Here is a 20,754-nt window from a genome sequence, read left to right as displayed (position 1 = left end):
GCCCCTACCAGACTGCATATTACCTGGGGGCTCATTAGTCCTTGTATCTCCATATCTCGGGAGCCCCACTGACATTCTCTGCCTGCAGCCACCACTGAGGCTGGCTGTTGCTCCAGGGTTGAAGTATGAACCATCAGCAAAGACTGCACTTCCCCCAAGAACAAACCCACCATGCATGTTCATGCACCCTAAGGACAAAATCCCCCACCTGCAACAGCTTCCATGAAGGGCTGCTGCAGCCATGACCAAAGCACAAATGAAGTGCATGCTCCCAGTTACCTGTATACAGCTGCTGCCACTGAAAGCAACCACACACTCCATGGTAGCAGGGCTGCAGATCCAACAGGCCCAGCTCCACACTTTCCAGTGCCTCAACACACCATCTGGGGGCCTGAGGACTGCCCAGTCCAGTCCACCACTATTGGGAACTGAGTACTCCTCTCAAGCACCTGAGATTAGGCCGACTCAAACTGATGCTCCCATCACAGCTGTCATCCACCTGCACATGCCACCTGTGAGCCTGGAGACTGGCCCACCCAGCCTGTCGTAGCCACCTCTATGATGCTTGGAACCGAGGGGTTAGTCTCACCACTGCTACTTCCAATGCTCATGCCTACTGTTCAGGGTACTGAGAAGCCCCAATCCACTTGGCCCACTGCTGCCACTACTGGCTCCTGAGCAAGCCACCTGGAAGACCAAGAATCAGGCCTCTTGGAACTGCTAACACCAGTGCAAGTGTAGAAATCCCTGGGGCCCAAGGCACGGGACAGGCATGCTTGGCCCACCACTGCCACTAATGGGGCCCAAGGTCAGGTCCAACTTGCATCCCATCTCCAGTGAAACTTCACCAGAGCCTCCACTAACAATTATACTCTAAGCTACTGAAAAAATCATGTACACTGCTGACATGGTTTACAGCCAAAGGAATCATACAAAGACTCTACTACTACACACACCCAGAATCAAAGCCAAAGTTCTCTACTCAACCAACATCATAGATACGTCTTCAGGAAAAACTCTTCCCATGTGAAAGCAAATGTTAAAAATGGAAAGAAGTGACAGTTAAGATGCACAGATATTGACATAAGGACACAAGAAACATTTATAAAGCAAGGAAATATGACACTTCCAAAGGATCATACTAATTACCCAGCAAGAGACCCCAATCAAAACAAAATTTATGAAGTCTTGGATAAATAATTCAAATTATCGATTCTAAAGAAGCTCAGTGATATACAAGAGAATATATAAAAGTAATACAAAGAAATCAAGAAAACAATTCAGGATATTAATGATAAATTTACCAAGGAGCTAGCTATCATACAAATTACCAAAGAGAAATTATGGAATGGAAGAATTCATTTAATGAAATACAAAATACATTTGAAACTTTCAACAGTACACTAGACCAAGCAAGAAGAAAAAAGTTCAGAACTAGAAAACAGGTCTTCACAAAAAATGTATCTGGCAAAAATAAAGAAAAAAGAATATACAAAGCGTACGTGGCAAATGGGACACCATTAAACAACAAAATATTTGCATTTTCAGTGTCCCCAAAAGCAAAGAGGAAACAAAAGAGTTAGAAAACCTATTTAACAAAATGCTAGTGGAAAAATTCCCAAATGCAGAAAGAGACTTAGTCACTCAGACACAGGAATCTCAAAGATTCTCAAACAGATACAATTCAAAAAGATCTCCACAGCACATAAGAGTCACACTGTCAAAATCAAAGCCAAAAAATTCTTAAAATAGCAAGGGAAAAACATGTAGTCACTTATAAGGAAACCTTCATCAGATGAACAGAAGATATCTCATTAGAAACCCTACAGACAAAAAGATAATGGGATAATAGATTCAAAGTCCTAAAAGAAAAAAAAAATGCCAATAAAGTATGCTATATTCAGCAAAGGTATTCTTCATTAATGAAGGAGAAATAAAGCCTTTCCCACACAAGCAACTGTAGAAGGAATTCCTCATCACTCAACCAGACCTACAGTGAATGCTTAAGGGAGTCTTACACCTGGAGATAAAGAAACAATATCTACCATCATGAAAATGCCAAAGGTAAAAACTCACTGGTAAAGCAAATACACAAATGAGGAAGAGAAAAGACCCAAATGTTACCACTACAGAAAACCATCAAACCACAATTATAAATAATAAGAAAGTAAGAAAGGACATATAACACAATCTGAAATTAATTAATAAAATGACTGGAATAAGTCCTCGCATATCAATAGCAACCTTGGATGTATATCGATTAAAATTCCCATTTAAAAGATAGACTGACTAAATGGATTAAAAAAAAATCCATGATCCAACTATATGTCGCCTATAAGAAACTCTTTTCACCTGTAAAGACACATGTAGACTGAAAAGAAAAAGACGTAAAAAATATTCCATGCAAATGGAAATCAAAAGCAAGCAGGAGTAGCTATACTTGTATCACATAAAACAGACTTTAAGTCAAAAATGGTAAAAAGAGACAAAGAAAGTCATGGTATAATGAAAAAAGAATCAATTCAGCAAGAGGATATAACATTTCTAAACATATACATACCCAACAGTGAAGCACCCAAATGTATAAAGCAAATATTACTAGACCTAAAGAAGAGATAGACTCTAATACAATAACAGTTTAAGGCTTCAGCACTCTATCATAGCATCAAACAGAACATCTATACAGAAAATTAACAAAGTTGGATTTAAACTTCACGTTAGACTAAATGAACCTAATAGACACTTACAGAATATTTTACCCAACAGCTACAGAACACAAATGTTTCTCATCAACACAAAGAACATTCTCCAGCCTAGACAATATGTTAGGACACAAAATAAGTCTCAAAAAATTAAAAATCAAAATAATATCAAGTGTCTTCTCAGATCACAGTAAAATAAAACTAGAAATCAATAACAAGAGGAAATTTGGGAACTACAAATACATGGAAATTAAACAACATGGTCCTGACTTACCATTGGATTCAGAAAGAAATTAAGGAGGAAATAAAAACATTTTTAAAGCGAATGAATATCTAAACACAACATACCAAAAGCTATGGAATACAGCAAAAGCAGTCCTAAGAGGGAATTTTAGCAATAAATGTGTACATTCAGAAAGTAGAAAAATTCCAAATAAACAATCTAACACTGCACCTCAATGAAAAAGAAAGCAATATCAAAGCAAACTCAAATTAGTAAGAAAAGGAAATAAAGAAGATCAGACAGAGTTAAATGAAATAGAGAGTAACAAAACTGCAATGGAGCAATGAAATGAGAAAAGTTGATTTTTTTGAAAACACAATCAAAATAAATAAACTGCCAGCTAGACTAACAAAGAAAAAAAGGAGAATATCCAAATAAACAACATCAGAAGTGAAAAGGGAGATATTACAACTGATACCACAGAAATGCAAAGGTCATCAGAGACTATTACGAACAACTGTGTATTAACAAACTGGAAAACTTAGAGGAAATGGATAAGTTCCTGAACACATACAACTTACCAAAATTGAATCATGAAGAAATAGAAAACCTGGACAGACCTATAATGAGTAATGAGTTTGAATCAGTAATACAAATTCTCCTGAAAAAGAAAAGTCTAGGACCTGATGGCTTCACTATCAAATTCCACCAAACTTTCAAAGAAGAAGTAACATCAATTCTCCTCTAAATATTCCAAAAAATTGAGGGGCAAATTCTCCTTCTCCCTAACTAATTCTACAATGCCAGCATTTCCCTGATACCAAAACCAGACAAGGATGCAACAACAATAAAAAAAACCTACAGGCCACTATCTTTGATGAACATAGATGAAAAATCCTCAACAAAATACTAGCAAACTGAATCCGCAGCACATCAAAAAGATTATACACCATGATCGAGTATGATTTATTCCAAGGATGCAAGGATAGTTCAACATATGCAAATCAATAAACATGATACACCACATATCAAGAGAATGAAAGACAAAAACCATATGATAATCTCAATAGATGCAGAAAAACATTCAATAAAATTCAATATCCCTTCAGGATAAAAACTCTCAACAAATTAGGAATTGAAAGAACATATATCAATATAATAAAGATCATATATAAAAACACACAGTTAACTTCATACTGAATGGGGAAATTTTGAAAGGCTTTCCTCTAAGAACTGGAACAGTATAAATACCTCCACTTTTACCACCCCATTCAACATAGTACTTGAAGTCTTAACCAGAGCAATCAGGCAAAGGAAAGATATGAAGGACGTTCAAATTAGAAAAGATAAAGCCAAATTTTCTCTCTTTGCAGGTGATATAATCTTATATCTAGAAAAACCTAAAGACTGCACCAAAAAAAAGTCTTAGATCTGATTAATTCAGTAAAGTTGCAGGATACAAAATCAACATACAAAAATCAGTACCAGCTGGGCATAGCAGCTCACACCTGTAATCCTAGCATTTTGGGAGGCTGACTGCTTGAGGCCAGTAGTTCAAGATCAGCCTGGGCAACATAGTGCAATCCTATCCCTATATTTAAAATAATAAAATAAAAGTTTCAAAAGTCAGTAGTGTTTCCATATGTGAACAATGCACTAGCCAAAAAAAGAAATCAAGCAAGCAATATCATTTACAATAGCTACCAAAAAAAAAAAAAAAAAATACCTAGGAATAAATTTACCCAAGGAGGCACAAGAACTCTCTAGGGAAAACTATAAAACAATGATGAAAGAAATTGAAGAGGACACAAATAAATGGAAAGACATCCCATGCTCATAGATCAGAAGAATTAATATTGTTAAAATGACCAAGTTGCCCAAAGTAATTTACATATTTAATGCAATCCCTAATAAAATACCAATGTCATTTTTCACAGAAATAGAAAAAATATATAGGGAGCCCCTGAAGAGCCCAAATAGCCAAAGCAATCCTGAGCAAAAAGAAAAAAGCTGGAGGCATCACTACATAAATTCAAAACACATTACAAGGCTATAGTAACCAAAACAGCATGGTATTAGTATAAAAACAGACACAAACTCCAATATAATAGAATAAGAAACACATAAATAAATCCACATATTTGCAGCTAACTGATTTTTGACAAAGGCAACAAAAACTTACAGAAAGGACACCTTCTTCAAGAAATAAACTGTGGGAAAATTGAATATCCATATGTAGAGGAATAAAACTAGACACCCATCTCTCATCATATACAAAAATCAACTCAAAATGTATTAAGGACTTTAACATAACACTCAAAACTATAAAACTACAAGAGGAAAAAAACACTTCAGGAAATTGGTCTAGGCAAAGATTTTATGGCTAAGACCTCAAAAACACAGGCAATAAAAACAAAAATAGACAAATGGGACTATATAAAACTAAAAATCTTCTGCACAGTAAAGGAAACAATCAACAGAGTGAAGAGACAACCTGTTAAATAGGAGAAGTATTTGGAAGTATTTGCAAAATATTTATCTGACAAAGGACTAATACCCAAAATGTACAGGAAACTCAAACAACTTGATAAAAATAACAAGTAATCCCATTAAAAAGTGGCCAAAGATATATAGACATTTCTCAAATGAAGACATATAATGGACAATGGGTACATGAAAAAAATGCTCGTCATCACTAATCATCAGGGAAATGAAAATCAAAAGCACAATGTGATATCATCTTTCCCCAGTAAGAATGGCTATTATGGCTTTAAAAAAAAAAAAAAAAAGATGCTGGTGAGGATGTAGAGAAAAGGGAACACTTCTACCATGTTGGTGGCAATGTAAACTAGTACAGTCACTATGGAAAACAGTGTGGGGGTTTCTCAAAAAAAAAAAGAAATCAGTTTATCAAAGGGATATCGGCACCCTCGTGTTTATTGCAGTACTATTCACAATAGCTAAGATATAGAATCAAGCTAAGTGTCCATTAGTGGATGAATGGATAAAGAACACCTGGTATACATACATAATGGAATACTATTCAGCCATAAAAAGAATGAAATCATGTCATTTGCAGCAACATAGATAGAATTGGAAGTTATTACATTAAGTGAAATAATCCAAGCATGGAAAGACAAATAGCACATACTCTCATTCACATGTGGGAGCTAAAAAAAGTTGACCTTACACAGTTAGAGAGTAGAATGATAGATACTGGAGGCTGGGATGTGTGGGGGGGTATAAGGGGTTGGTGATAAAGAGGAGTTGGTTAATGGGTACCAACATACAGTTAGATAGAAGGATTAAAGTCAAATGTTCAGTATCAGAGTAGGGTGACTACAGTTAACAAGAACATATTGCGCATTTCAAAGTAGCTAGAAGAGAGGACTTGAAAGGTTCCCAACACATAGAAATGATAAATAATGCAGGTAATGGACACCCCAAAAACCCTGACTTGATAATTCCATAGTCTATGCATGTAACAAAATATCACATGTACCCTATAAATATATACAATATTTGTACCAATAAAAAAATAGATACCTCTCCAAATACATAGTCCCCAGGAGAATATAAAGAACCACAACTCCGGAGAAATCAATATGCTGTAGAGAAAAAGACTTGTGTTTTCCAGAGCCTCATCCCTTTGATGAGGGAAGTCAGAGGAGCTCGATACTATAGATGTTAGCAGATGAATACATCAACTCCCTGAGGATCTGACCCGACCTCGAGAGTCTACAATATTAGAAGGCTGTAGGGAGTTGAACACTGGAAACAATTCACGTTCTTTATGTAAAGTTGAAGAATTAATTTGAAGCATGAATGGCTGGGAAATACCAATGATCTGTCACAGATGATGAGTGATAGTATTTGTCTGAATGAGACAAGTGGTGGGGAAAAAAAGGATTTACAGAGACAGCAGATGCTCACTCTGTCTCCATTACTGTCCTTCTGACAGCATTGGCCAATAGGACACAAAGTTATGTGGAAATGAGACCTATGGGCAGAGCCTGATGGGGAGCTTGGTTATTACAGGCTTTGGGTTGTACTTCCAGGAAGACCAGAATCTAAATGGGTCTCTCCGGTCTCTCCCATGCCACTGAGACCCACCAGCAAGAGTGCAATCAAAAGCACCCTCCACAGAGGAATTCACAGCAGTGGCTATCCGAAGGGTGCTTCCTGAGTCGCCTGGAGCAGTTTTCATTCTGCATATTAAAAGAGACTGAACCCAAAAGTCATATGAGGATAAACATATGCACGTAGTCCATTTATTTTTCTTTCTAAAGAGGTACTGACCTTGAAACGGCTGATCAGATCATAGCGTGTGAGTAGTTCATAGAAAATAAATTTCAGTGCATGATCTCCACTGGCCTCATTGAGGGAAAAGACATCAAAGGACCACTTGTCCACATCCTGCAGGACAGGGTGGGGAGAAAGAACACATAAGCCCACCGTCACTTACACACCTATCAATCTCCCCACTTTGTAGTCTGCGTGCAGCCCTCACTGGAGATTTCACAGTGTGACACTAACAGCCTTTCCACTCTCAAACTTTTTCCAATCTGGCTAGTCTACATAGTATTTACTGTTAAAAAAAAAAAAATCAAATAGTCTTCTTACTAATAAAAATAGCCATTTCTTGAGTACCTGCCATATGACAGGCATTATGGTTGGTGATAAATATGTAATTTATCCTGAAAACAACTCTAAGTGATAGATATTAGTCACATTTTATGGATAAGAAAATTGATAAATTACCTAATTTCCCTAACACCCAAGGTGAGTAAGTGTTGGGGATACAGGCAGGGCCAGAACACAAACACAGGTTGGATGCCTGAGATCAGTCGCTTTGCATTAAGCCCTGCAGCAGCTACTATTTAATTCACCACAGCCTACGGTGCTCCTCTTCTCTGAACTTCTCTCCAATCCCTTGACACTATCCAATGACTTCCTCTAAGTTTACAGTAAAGAATGTTAACTCATTTAGAAGTGTTCAGAAACATGCGTGATACAGAACACAAAATAATATGCCACATCAATCTAAACTGCTGAGCTGAAACCAAAAAGAAAGCATTCATTTCACAGGAGAGAAAAATGCTACCATTTCTGGAGTCACTAGTCTGGGATCTTGTCCTCAAATCTGTAAGTAACTTCACTGAAAAAAAGTAAAAGGAAAAACTAAACTGAACACACACCTTATATATCATCCCTGAAGTTCAAAGTCTTTGCCTGTAAATAGCTACTCCAAAATATATGTAAATACAGTCTGATGTGCTTTGGCTTATTGTAACCAACTTCTTGTGGATGTAGTAAACAAAGATTTGTTTAAGCAATGGTTAAAGCAACAGTCATTTGGTTTTTCATGGCACCAAAATCTCACTTCCTGTAGTTAAGTGAGGCATATTGACTTGAGCTTGACAGCAAGGATTCACATGAGACCACACTGCCTACAGGCAAGGTGTCAGATGGTACACTGGTAGAGACCTTGGTTCTCATGAGTGACTCTCACCCCAGCCCTCACTGAATTCCAACATAATCCATCCATCCCAGTTTTGTTCCTGACCAAACATTCCAACTGTCAAATTCATCCCAAGACCATCAAGGGTCTCCCTCCTGGATGCTAAAAAACAGTTTTCAGGGAAAACAGAATTGTATACAGGAAAATCAAACTTTTCCAGAGGGGTTTCAATTGAATTATTCCAATTCACACTTAGTGGTAACCTCACTTAAGTCTTCAATAACTGCCCCTCCATTAAAATAACCAAAGAAATAGTGACAGGCACATTTCTGTGAGCACATTTTCTGTGCTACCTTACGGCGCTAGACATTTCAATTAATCTCAGAGATTAACTGAAATGTCTAGCACCATAAGGTAGTAGAGCCAGGTAATAACCTCACTAACAACCCTTAGTGATCTCACTGCCAAGAGATGAAATTGTAAATGCCATGAATATGTGCTGTGACCCAGGCCTTATCCCTTTAATATCCCACTAGAGCCCAGGCTATAGACAGCAAGGACACTTAAGATTAACCCAAGACCTAAAGCTTTACCTCAGTTACTATCATTGGCACTGTCATGAGTCACATATATTGTCTTATCTTTATTCCTAAGGAAAAAGTCATTGACAACTCAGTAGGTTGGAAAATGCTGTGTCACTTCTGACAATTTTTAATCCTAGTGTCCAGAAAGGAAAGGGATCTCTATCACTAGAAATAAAGAGATTATCATGATAAAAAGCCGAGATTTATTCTGAATATCAGGACTTAGAGAATAAAGAGGATGAGCAAATAGAGACAGTGAGACACATTGTCCTCTTTGGTCCCTCATGTTAGGGAAGGCTTAGCTGTAATTCTCAGTCTAATGTTCTTCAGAACCAGTTGAGGGGTTCAGCAAAAATATGGATCCTCCAGTGGGGACTCCAGAGAATCCTGGTGTGGGGCCTGGAATCCGCATTTTTAACAAGTACCCAGTTTAACTGCCTTCAAACATTCTTCCTCGTTCACCAAATTTTGCCCAAGGACACTTCCTGTAGAGAAATTGCAGGAACTTCCTGTTAGTCTAACACAAAGGAAGCCTGAACCTCCTCATCTTCTCCTACTTTAAACCTGGAGTCTTTCCAAGGTGTCACTTCCTGAGTCACAAAACAGATGCCCTTCCAAAGAAGAGCACACAGCTACATTTCCATTAGGCTAATCTCAGAAGACTAGAGGTAGAACACCTCAAGTTAGAAGCTTACATCTATACATGTATATATAATGGAAAAAGTAAAAAGAACATAATGCAACATGTTTCAAATTTAGAGACTGGTTCATTATTCTCTTACTTAAATGTAATTTTATGTTATGTTCTTACATTAACCACAAAGCTTAACATGACAATAGTATAAGGGTTATTTTAGGGAATTGTATTCTCTCAGTCTTTAGGGAAAATTTCTATAATAAAAGAAAACAGTAGTGATTCCATATGAACTTCTGGCAATGAAGTGGAAATAATCTTTTTTGTAACATGTAGTACATAAAGAAAGAAACAAAAGAGTCTATATCTGTGATCGCTTCAACTCTTTGCAAATAAAATTAGCATCTGGAGAAGTGGAAAAATATTACATTGCAAAAAGCTTTGAACTTCCCCAGTAAATGGGGGACACAGCCAAGAGAAATAGAAGCCTCAGCTTTAATGCACATACCAACAGCATATGTGAGGAGAAGTAGCAACTTATTTAGAGAGCTAGTAGGTCTTTCTTATCTGAAAAATCTAAGTACCCGTCCCCTCAGACAACATGTGTGCATCTGAGAATTTCTTTTTGCGAACTATAAAATAACAATTCATGCACATCACAGTTTGTTCCAGTTCTTTTTCGGTTATTCTGCATAGAAAAGAGGCTTCAATTTAGAAGCAACATTTTCATAAATGTCTTGGTACCACTATACCCTTTTGTATTTATGTTCCTGATAAAGGAAAAAATTAAAGACAAAAGATGCTTTTATTGTTTCTAAGACTTTGATTGAACGTTCAGGTTCAATTATGAAAATCAGTGCAACTTCATAGTGGATATTAAGAATTATCAGATTTCCTGAAGTGATTTCACTGATTAAAATGTACATTACACTGATGTATTGGGCATGAGATTAGGAGTTAAAGAGGAATGGGAGAAAAGACATATCTTCTTGCTGGGTCCTTCCTGAGTATCCTTCCTGCTTTTAAGATTAGGTAAGAAGAGATGAAAAGGGTAGAGACAAACAAGGATAAATGAGAATCTGTGTATGTATGGTCTCTAAAATTCAGCTAGTAAATGTCTCTGAGACAAGAGAAAGGCCTATGAATATATAATCAAGATGGTCCCAAGTGGCTCTTTCCTGACATTAAATTAATCAAGAAGCACTCCCTACCCCCTAACTCCATGAATACGTAATTTAGCTTCTGAAAATATCATCACATTTTTCAGGTTTTGGAGAAAGAAAGCAATGACTTTAGCAAAGGTCAAAACGCTACAATGTCCCTAAGCACATGGCCCAAGTCCATGCATAGACAACATGTGATGTCAACAAACTCAGTGATCCTGGGCTACAGGATCAGCAACACATTGGAATCCAGAAGCCAAATCAAGTTTAGCAAATCTCAAATACGCTCAGACCAATGGATCTTCATCAGTATCTGCCTTCAGGAATGCATCTGCTTTGGGGCTCCTAGAGATATCCTATACAATTCCAAGAACTTGCCTGATTAGAGGTAATTCTGCACGATTTAGCCCATTTAAATTCAAACATTTGTATGACTTCCAAGGGAACATCTGGCTCAATGAGAGCCTTTGGAAAACAATGGGATATACAGATGGGACAAGGGCTCTCGAGCTATATGTTCATGCAGTAAAACATTACTAAGAGCTTACCATGTACTGAAGACTCTGATATCAAACATTAGCTCTGTCTCTAATTTACTCTTTTTTTTTTTTTAATCTTGCTAAGTCTTGGTTTCTTCATCTATAAAATGGACTTGGAGTAGGTAATCAGATAATGGGGCAATTACAAATACTCCTAATGTTGAATACTTATAGCCATAACATACTTGATCTCATATGGCAAAATCAGATAAATCTCATAAAGACAGATCACCGCATAAAACCTAAACTACTGTAGAGTACTAGAAAGAAATGAAACCCACACAGAGTTTGATTATTTTTAAATTGGGAAGATGAAGGGTGAAAAGACAGTGATACTGTTAGAACACATAATAAAAAGATAATGAAAGAACAAAGTCAGGAATAACTGGAAAAGTAACTGTAAATGAAAGCCTCTTATTTTCTAACAACTTAACTCTACTTTTCATTAGGTACCATGTACATTGTAAAATCTTTTCACTTGTATTACCTTTAATGCCTCAATAACAGCTGGTGGATAGCTCAGTCCAACCATGTTTGATGTCCGTCTATACATTCTGAAAAGTCAAAAGGGAAAAATGCAACATGATATCTTACAAAGTAGGATTTGTAATCCACAGACTCATACCAAGTATTGACAAATAATGAGAAGTCAAGTGAATTTTAGAACCTAAAATTCATTTTTTGACCTTTTTTATATTCACTCAGGTGGTCTAAGTGTTAAATTCAAAAGAAATTAAAGCAATCCCAAACATAAGAACCACTGGGGGGAAAGAAACCTAACTCTATAGGCCCCAGACTGGAAATTAAATTATTAAATGGGTCACTTCTTTGGCCAGAGTGAATTATAGTACAGAATAGACAGTAAGCACTGTAGTAATTTAACCTGAATGAAGAACTCCTATGGGTAACCCATTTAGAATAGCTTGTTCTTTAGAACTGCCAAAAACAAGAAGGAAAAATGTCCCAGGTAATCTTTAAACTCACCATGGTATTTCTAAAATGTGTAATTACACGATAAGGATTATAGGAAGAATATATATATTTCTGGAATCTATTGCTGGGTAAGGGGGTCAATTTGATTTCAAAGAATAAAATAGCTAATAAAATTGAGTGTCATGGGGACTTCAAACCACTGAAATGAACTGTCCTCCCTGGATCCAGCAACCTCAAAGCATCCCAGATCTGTTCCAAATGCAGACACCATCCACCTATTTCAAAAGACGATAGATGAGATGATTTCCTGCTTTAAAAATTAGAGGCTGAACACAAACTAAATCTTCTCTGGTAAACAAAAAACTTCCAAGCAAAAGCAAAAAGCTTTTCCTAATGATTCTACAGAGATTAAAATAGACATGTTTTTGCCATTTCTCATTCAAGACTATGTGTTTCTACCCACAATTTTCAGTATTTATAAAGATAGGAAAACCACATTAAAGCAAAGCTTCCAGTTATTGGAAATGTGTTCCTCTGGCTGCTTTGGTCACTGAATGACAACGAATGACATCTTTACCTCTCCACAAATATCCCAGCCTGCACCGCGTGAACGATGCTCTTGAACCGGGGCTTCTCCTCGCTCCTCCTGAGCATCATCCCCATCTGCCGCGTGAAGGTGGAGGCCAGCCAGTCTCGGACCTCAGAAGGCACAGCATCTGACTGAATGTCACTGAGCTCATCCTCTGTATCCAGGAGTCTCCTGAACACAAGAAAGAGAACCAGGACACTGAGATTAAATCTGAAGTTGGAGCTCTCTGTTCAAAGCAGCTGCTCTTCTCTGCCTCACCTGCATGCAGGTGCAAAGAAACCAAATTAAATTGGCCACAAAAAATACAGTGCCTTTTTGGGAAGGCTTATGTAAGCTCCCCATATGTGTTTCAGGATGATCTTGGCCTCCACTGATATTTCTGGATGGTTCTCTTTACCAGACTGGACAAAGGAACTGGTCCATTGTACCCAGAAGTACTCTGTGGCATTTGAGTGAAATTTAAACCTTCTATTTAAAAATACATTCACAGGCAGCCCTGTATTAGTTCATAGATGGACCATGTGGCATTATTTTGTTTTATTAAAAAATGGACACTTAGAGACTTTGCAAAGTATTTACCAAATCACAGCAACTCAGTACTCTGAAGTAGTGATCCTAAGTGATGACAATTAATATTCTTTCTAGTTTGATAGGTTGCCACCAAAATTTAAATGTCTAAATTCAAGCAAAATTTTCAAAATAATGCAGTTCTTTATTTTTGCACAATGATTGAATCATGTCACAGCTGTGTTTCACTGATTTTTCAAACTCATACATAGGTCAGACCACTAGAATGGAACACAAAGAGCAATGTTAAAATAAAACCTAAAATAGCATTGCATATTTATAGTAAATCCAACTACAAATTAGCAGTAAAAGTTGCTGCCAGTGTAAAGGTGTTTGGATTTTTTTTTTCCTTTAGACTTACCAATTGAGGTGGGGGTAAGCGGAGGAAATACAACATTTGGAAAAAAGCTGTGATATCGGATTTCCTTAAATTAGAAACCAAGTGTGTCACCAAAATAATAATAATAATAGAAACCGTACAAATCTTAGATTGCTGTGAAATACTTTCAGATTGGAATTTGGCAAAGAAAAGTAAGACATCACAAATACTGACAGAGAAGCCTGTCTGAATTAGAAAAAAAAAAAAAAAAAAAACCACCTTTCATATTCAACATTGCAACATTTTTCAAAAGAAAAGCAATTTTGTAACTTGCAAACATATGTAGTAACTGAAATCGCTTTAATACATTTAGATAATTCAAGTGCAATAAGCCTGCTAAGTAAATCAGCTACATACATAAGACTGAAGAGGGAATGCTAGGTGCGTAAGAGAACACATGCTTCTCGATCACTTCAGGAGCCTCCATTTTCTAGTGGACATTATGAATTAAAACATAAACACACTTTTTAGACTGACACTAACAACATGCAATAATTACAATGGAGCTCCACATCTGATTTTTAAAATCTTAGCAGATTTTTAAAAATTAGTTTTTCTCCTCTTTTGTGATCTCACTTCCTTGTCATGACAGTCATGTGAGATATGTTCTATTAGCTCCTTTTATAGATGAGGAAGTACAGAGAGTAAGTGACTTGTCCAAATCTATCCCCTTTGTTTGTGGAAACTAAAACTCCAAGATGAGTAATTTGAATGTCACCCCATTCCTGACATGGGGGACGATGTCAGAAAAGCCATTTAAGAGAAAATTTACCATCACTATATTAATCTCTTTTGTCATTTTTAGCTTACCTTGTTTCATCAATATACACAGATTCAAGCACTGTGGCTGCATATTCCAAATTCTTCTTAAGATCTACCACTGAAGCTTCCCCTCTCTCTAATTGTTTGACCAAAGACCGTAATCTAGAAAAAGAAAAAGATACAATTTCATTAGAATAGAGGAAACAAAGAATAATCCTACAACTATGGTGATATATTTTACAGTCATTGAATATTCTCACTTATTCTGATACATCTGAAAGGAAAATAATTTTGGGACCAAAGGAGCAAGTAATAAAATAAATGTATACATTTTTGCCATTGTGAAGTAAGAAGAAAAAATTTCTCTCCAACCAGGCACTGACCATACTTTCTAGCTAGCTTTTATCTTTATGAGTCCTAAATTATCAATGATTTTGCTTTTTCTCAAGTTTTCATCTTTTTTGTTCTATGTGGACATAGTAAAGCCTGACCAGCAGCAAAATCACCAAATACCTCTTGAGATTCTGCTCTGCTGAAGGCACTTGTTTCAGCAGTGGCCCCAGATAATGGCAGCCCCATGACCCAGGCATGTCCCAAGACAGATGAAAAGATTTAAACCACTGAGAACCACAAAAAGGCTACATAAAGAATAGATGAAAGTAAATTGTTTTACTGGATGGAAAAAATCACTCTGAGAGGAGACAAATACCCTAATATTTTAAAAAAAAGGAAATATAAGGATGGATTTTAAACCGAGGAACTCCAGACTACACAAGAGAAGCAATAAAACATGTTTTTCTGTTATTTATATGAACATTATCTGCACAGAGAAGGACTTAGTATTCATAAGAACAATAAAATGACTACAGATGATCAACATGTAGTAACTGAGAATACTGTAAATACCACAGAGATTTGGAGATTGGGCAACTCTTCAGGCTGTTTGACAACCAGCAATGAAAATAGTAGACTTTGAAGACAAACTGGGGTTTGAAATTCACTTCATAACTTATTAGCTATGCAACCCTAGGTAAGTTATGTAACATCTTTGAGTGTTATCTTAATGAAGAGCAAAGTATGAAATTTCTAAAGTTGACCTAAAGATTAAATGAAATTGATATAGAGTATGTGACTCACGGTTGTCCTTTGAAAAGGCACTTGTTATAACTACTGTCATTATTCAATGACTTTGATCACCACAGATAAACAAATGAGAAAAATTATAGCAAGATATTTAAAATTATTGTCAAATCTCCATTTCCCATTGGTATACACAATCTGTTCTCACCTTCCTGACATCAAAATATCCTCAGATAGGTTGTCTTCATGGCAAGGTATAAACTACTCCCTTCCTAATCTTCATGAAAATTACCCACAGTAAAGAATGAGAAAAAATCTTGGATCAACCTTAAAAAGTAGGCAAGGGGGTCAACCATAAAAAAAAAAAAAAATGTCCAGGAAGTTCAATGATATAAAACACAAATAAGATTAGATTCAGGTTGTCTCTACTTGAATTATGAATCTCCAATATATCAAAGGGAAATATGCAAAGGAAATCCCCCGAGGCCCCTGCAGGCTTGGAGGGGAAGGTCAGCCTTGGGAATGCCATTAGCAGCACTGGAAAGGGTCCTGAATTTCAGAGGCAGCACGGGACAGGGAGTTGGCAGGGAAGGGCTTGCCAGTCACTCACACAGAAGGGATAATAAGCAGCCTGCCAAAGAATGGGGAGACGGCAGCAGGGAGCCCTGACTGCTGTTCCAAATAAGGATTGGAAGCTCTTTAGCAAAACACATTCCTGGCTAAGTCTGCCTCCAGTTCTGACTCTCACCTCCAGTGCCCAGCTACCCCGTAGGCTGTTTGGACTCTTAAACGACAAAATGAGAGTAAAATTCAACTTTTTAAAGTTTACTCTCAAAAATGAGAGTAAAATTAAACTTCTTAAAAATGCTTCTCTTCATTTGGGACTTACAGGTTCTACCAGGAACTGACATGAATTTCTAGTAGAACCCATCTCAATTCTAGAACCTAAGAGGAAATGACAAAAACAAAGAAAATGATGAGAAAGATTATAAGAGTAATAGAAGTAAAAGCCAGAAGATCCTATCTACCCATAATAGAACTTCCGTAGGAAATAAACAACAGAAGCAGCTTTTAAATTGAATAAGTTTTCCTAGGCTAAAGTAAAATCTGTATAAGCAGATGAAAAGGCATCAAATACAATTTTTTAAAAGTAAATGAAAACATCAAATGCATGCTACTGTAATTTTAATTTCAAAGAATAAAGAAATGATCCTGAAAATCTTTGAGAAAATTAAACATAATACTTACAAAGTAACAAAAAATTGTCCTGGTCATCTACTTCTATCGTGTCAAACATCAGAAAGCAATTTAATAACAGTACCAATTTTTGAGAATAATATGGGAAAATTCAAGACATTTATATCTATATCTACAGAGTTACCAAGTACATAAGAAGCCAATAAAGGTATTCTCAGTTGTCAACAACTTCAAAATTTATCATTCATATTCTTTCCAGAAAACAAAACAAAAACTTTAAGGCATACTCTAGGACAGTGGTCTTCCAAGGGAGTGGATTCGTGAGTCTCCAGTTAAATGGATTGTTGATTCATGACCTAGATTTAACTAACTCAGACTTTACAAAATGGACAAGTAATTTAAAAAGATTCTGGCAAGAAGAGGCAGATAAAATAAAATGCTAATAATACAAGGACAACTAAACGTGAAAATGAGCTGACACGTCTCCTTTTACTAGGACAATCTCCTATTTCTCATACAAACACTTCCTCTCCCACTTTTACAAGCTAAAAGCTAATTCTCATCAGTTGAAAAATAATTGGAATTATTAAGGACATTATATGGAATACAGATGTATAGCCACTACTTTATAAAAATTCCCACTCCTGGGAAAGCACAGTACTGAGAGAATCAAGTCATGAAGGACCTCATATCACCTTGTGATCAGTGGGCTGGGACCCCAGGCCAGAGCAGGAGTGGGGCCTTCAGGAAAAGCTTCACTCAGAATCTCACTCAGCTATTCCAATAAGTAGCACTGAAATCAGCTTCACCAGAGAGACCCAGGCTTTGTGCCACAATTAGCAGAAAATCAGCCATTCAGAGGCTTCTCCCTGATGTAGTCACCAGTGGTGCCAGGCAGACTTTGGACAGTCATATTTATGCATTCAGTGTGAAGTTCTGACCCAACAGGAAGCTGTAAATAGAAAGCAAAACCCTAGCCAAGTGGTTTCAACAGATCCAGAGAGGAAATGATACAGAAATAATGCACCTTTTGGATGCATGGGGGACACTAGAAATTTAAATGTAACCCTGTCTTTCCAGCTTATGAGATGAGCAGAAGATTCAATCAACTTCCTGGCAGACAGTGAGGGAACCTAGAACACAACCCGTCACTCTGGTTATGGAAGAACACCCAGCTGACATTCACCTTTCTTTACTCAAGGATGATGAAACAGAAGAAAACATTCATGAAGAGATATAGCAATAAAGACAGAAGAGAATACAGCATTCAAAATGCGAAAGGACTCACTTTTGAAAAAAAAAATCACTAATGGAAACAGAAGTGAATTTTAGGGAGCATCTGCCGTGTGTTCAATACAATTCAAAAAAACATAAATCTGTGAAACAAAGGTAAAAGCCCAAATCAATACAATAAAAAGTTTCTTTAAAAAGAAACAAAACACGACAATAGAAAGACTACAATAACTTACTGTTAAAAAGAAGTTAAGTGGTGACCAGTTTTGTATATACCCATCTCCTGTTTGGGTGTCACCATGTCAGATACAAGCTGCAGCTGCCAATTTTCTGTTTTATGTAGCTGCCACACAAACCCTAGCAATTCCAGATGCCCCTTTCAAATTCTGTTGAGCTTTAGCATAGCATTCCGGTGCTTATGCTCCATCGGCCCCTCGGCCCACTTTTCTCTACCTCTTTATCCTTTCCATTTGGGATATCCAGCCCTGCCCTGCCATAACCTACCTACCTCTTGGTGAAATGGCTATTCTTTGGGCAAAAGAGTTTCAAACTAGCTCTTTTATCATTGGCCAATTAGTAGTTTCAAAAGTTCCTGAGAATAAGGACCCCTCTCCATTTGTCTTCATAGTGAAGATATTCCCTAGATCTTCAACTATCTTAAGAAGGGTTGTCTGAAAATTAGCCAGGATCTTTCCTACCCATGTCATAAAATATTTTTGTTCAATTGGAAAAGACTAGCTGAGACCAGAGAGCTCAGCTGCTCTCCTTTGTTTTCCTAGTAAAGTTGTCTAGATGCTTTTGATGTGAATCCATTCCATCTAAAAGGTGAATGTCCTCAGAGGCCAGGTCCCATGGTATGCTGTAGCCTATATTTTGGGAAAGATGGATATCTGGTGTTTTAATACTACCCAGGGGAATTTTTGGCCTGGGCACCTAAGGGGAATTTATTTCATGAGCATTCGAAATAAATTCACAAGGAAGGAAGATAAAGAAGTAGGAAAATACACAAATAACAATAATAATAATAATTAATAATAATAATAATAATGTTTCTCTTCTGAGAGAATGTTCATAGTTTCCAGCCCTCCATCCATTTCTGTCACTGTGGCTGCCAGATAATAGTTCCAGTACAGAAGTGCAACACCATTTTAGGAAGTGCTTATGCCTTCCAACTTTGGCAAGATGCCTTTCAGTTAAGACAGTGTGCAATTTCATTGTGGATGAGCCATTGCATCTTTTCATGACTCTTGCATTTCTTGGTGTAAACTCTTTGCTTTCTGTATGCTTCTTAGCTGCAAGGCAAATGATGAGATACTACATATCTTCAGTTCCCTGTGTCCTCAGATCCAGAGCAAGCCCTGGATGCTGACTTCCCCTGACCCCACACCAATCAACATGTGGGATGCATAAAGGTGTTGGAAGAGGGAAACTATGTGAGGAAAGGCCAGAGCACTGTATTTTGGAATTTAAAAGGATGTTAGGGAGGAGAGGTATTCTTTTTTTTCTCCACAAAGATAATTCCTAGGACCAATGGGGTGAACTTCATTAAGAAGCAATGTATTGGTTCAACTTTATAACTTAGAAAACTGCCTTATACTGGACTAGGCACTATTCCCCACCCCAGTGAGGTCACAGAAAGCCCTATGACCCTATGCCTTGAAAATGTACACATTTGTTGAGCATTAGACCCTGCTAGAATTTCATTCACTTTGCACAGGCAAAAATGAATTGTAAAAAGAAGCTATGGAAACATACTTTCTCATGTTTGTCTATTCTGTCCAAGGTTATTCCCTCTGAGGATGGGTAGGCAGCTCCTAAAATGCCAGTGTGGCCAACAAGTATTGCTGTCTCAGAAAGGCTTTGTTTTGTTTGAAACGATATGAGAACTGGATCTTTTACAGTACTTTCTCTACATGTCCCAGTGAATCATGAGCCCTAAAAACTCATTTGAATTAAAAAAAAAACTTCATTTCAGTTCATCACACCCATGTATTCATAAGGCATACTCATCTCTATGTCCTTTTCACGCACCTGCCTCCTCCACGTCACTCCTGTCCTTTGCCACTTCCCTAAATGCCATAGAAAATAACTTAAAACAACTCTTCCGAATGGGATGCCCCAACATGACTTTTTTTTTTTTTTTTTTTTTGAGACGGAGTCTCGCTCTGTTGCCCAGGCTGGAGTGCAGTGGCCGGATCTCAGCTCACTGCAAGCTCCGCCTCCCAGGTTTACGCCATTCTCCTGCCTCAGCCTCCCGAGTAGCTGGGACTACAGGCGCCCGCCACCTCGCCCGGCTAGTTTTTTGTATTTTTTAGTAGAGACGGGGTTTCACCGGGTTAGCCAGGATGGTCTCGATCTCCTGACCTCGTGATCCGCCCGTCTCGGCCTCCCAAAGTGCTGGGATTACAGGCTTGAGCCACCGCGCCCGGCCCCAACATGACTTTTAGTCTCATGCTTTAATGCCATCTGATGATGTCATCCAAGCATTTTTCTGGCCATTTGTTTGTTTCTATAATTAATGACAGCTGATTAAGATGGCTGCACTTGAAAAACATTCAACACTGGGTGTCTTCTGTGTGCAGGCACTGGGAGAGATAGGCTCTAGGAATACAAAGTGGGGAAATGCAGTGCCCTCTCTCAGGTAGGGAAGACAGAAAGCTAACCAGCACCCACAATGCAGTACTGTAAGTGAAATGGCAGAGGTGTGA

General features: G+C 37.4%; 1 protein-coding gene across 7 annotated transcripts in view; it reads right to left on the bottom strand.

Annotated features, from left to right (window-relative positions):
* PDE1C (phosphodiesterase 1C) overlaps positions 1-20,754 on the bottom strand; it is a 569,208-nt gene that overhangs the window by 141,713 nt on the left and 406,741 nt on the right. For all 7 annotated transcript variants that reach the window (XM_010353320.2, XM_030933172.1, XM_010353326.2 and 4 more), the window contains 4 exons: positions 14,585-14,698; positions 12,817-12,999; positions 11,794-11,860; positions 7,225-7,341 (listed from right to left, as the gene is read on the bottom strand). In XM_010353320.2, the coding sequence (XP_010351622.1) occupies positions 7,225-7,341; positions 11,794-11,860; positions 12,817-12,999; positions 14,585-14,698 (481 nt within the window). The remainder of the gene's footprint in view (positions 1-7,224; positions 7,342-11,793; positions 11,861-12,816; positions 13,000-14,584; positions 14,699-20,754) is intronic.

This window comes from Rhinopithecus roxellana, chromosome 6 (assembly GCF_007565055.1).
Source record: "Rhinopithecus roxellana isolate Shanxi Qingling chromosome 6, ASM756505v1, whole genome shotgun sequence".
Classification (NCBI taxonomy): Eukaryota; Metazoa; Chordata; class Mammalia; order Primates; family Cercopithecidae; genus Rhinopithecus; species Rhinopithecus roxellana.
This window is presented reverse-complemented; position numbering and strand designations above follow the sequence as displayed.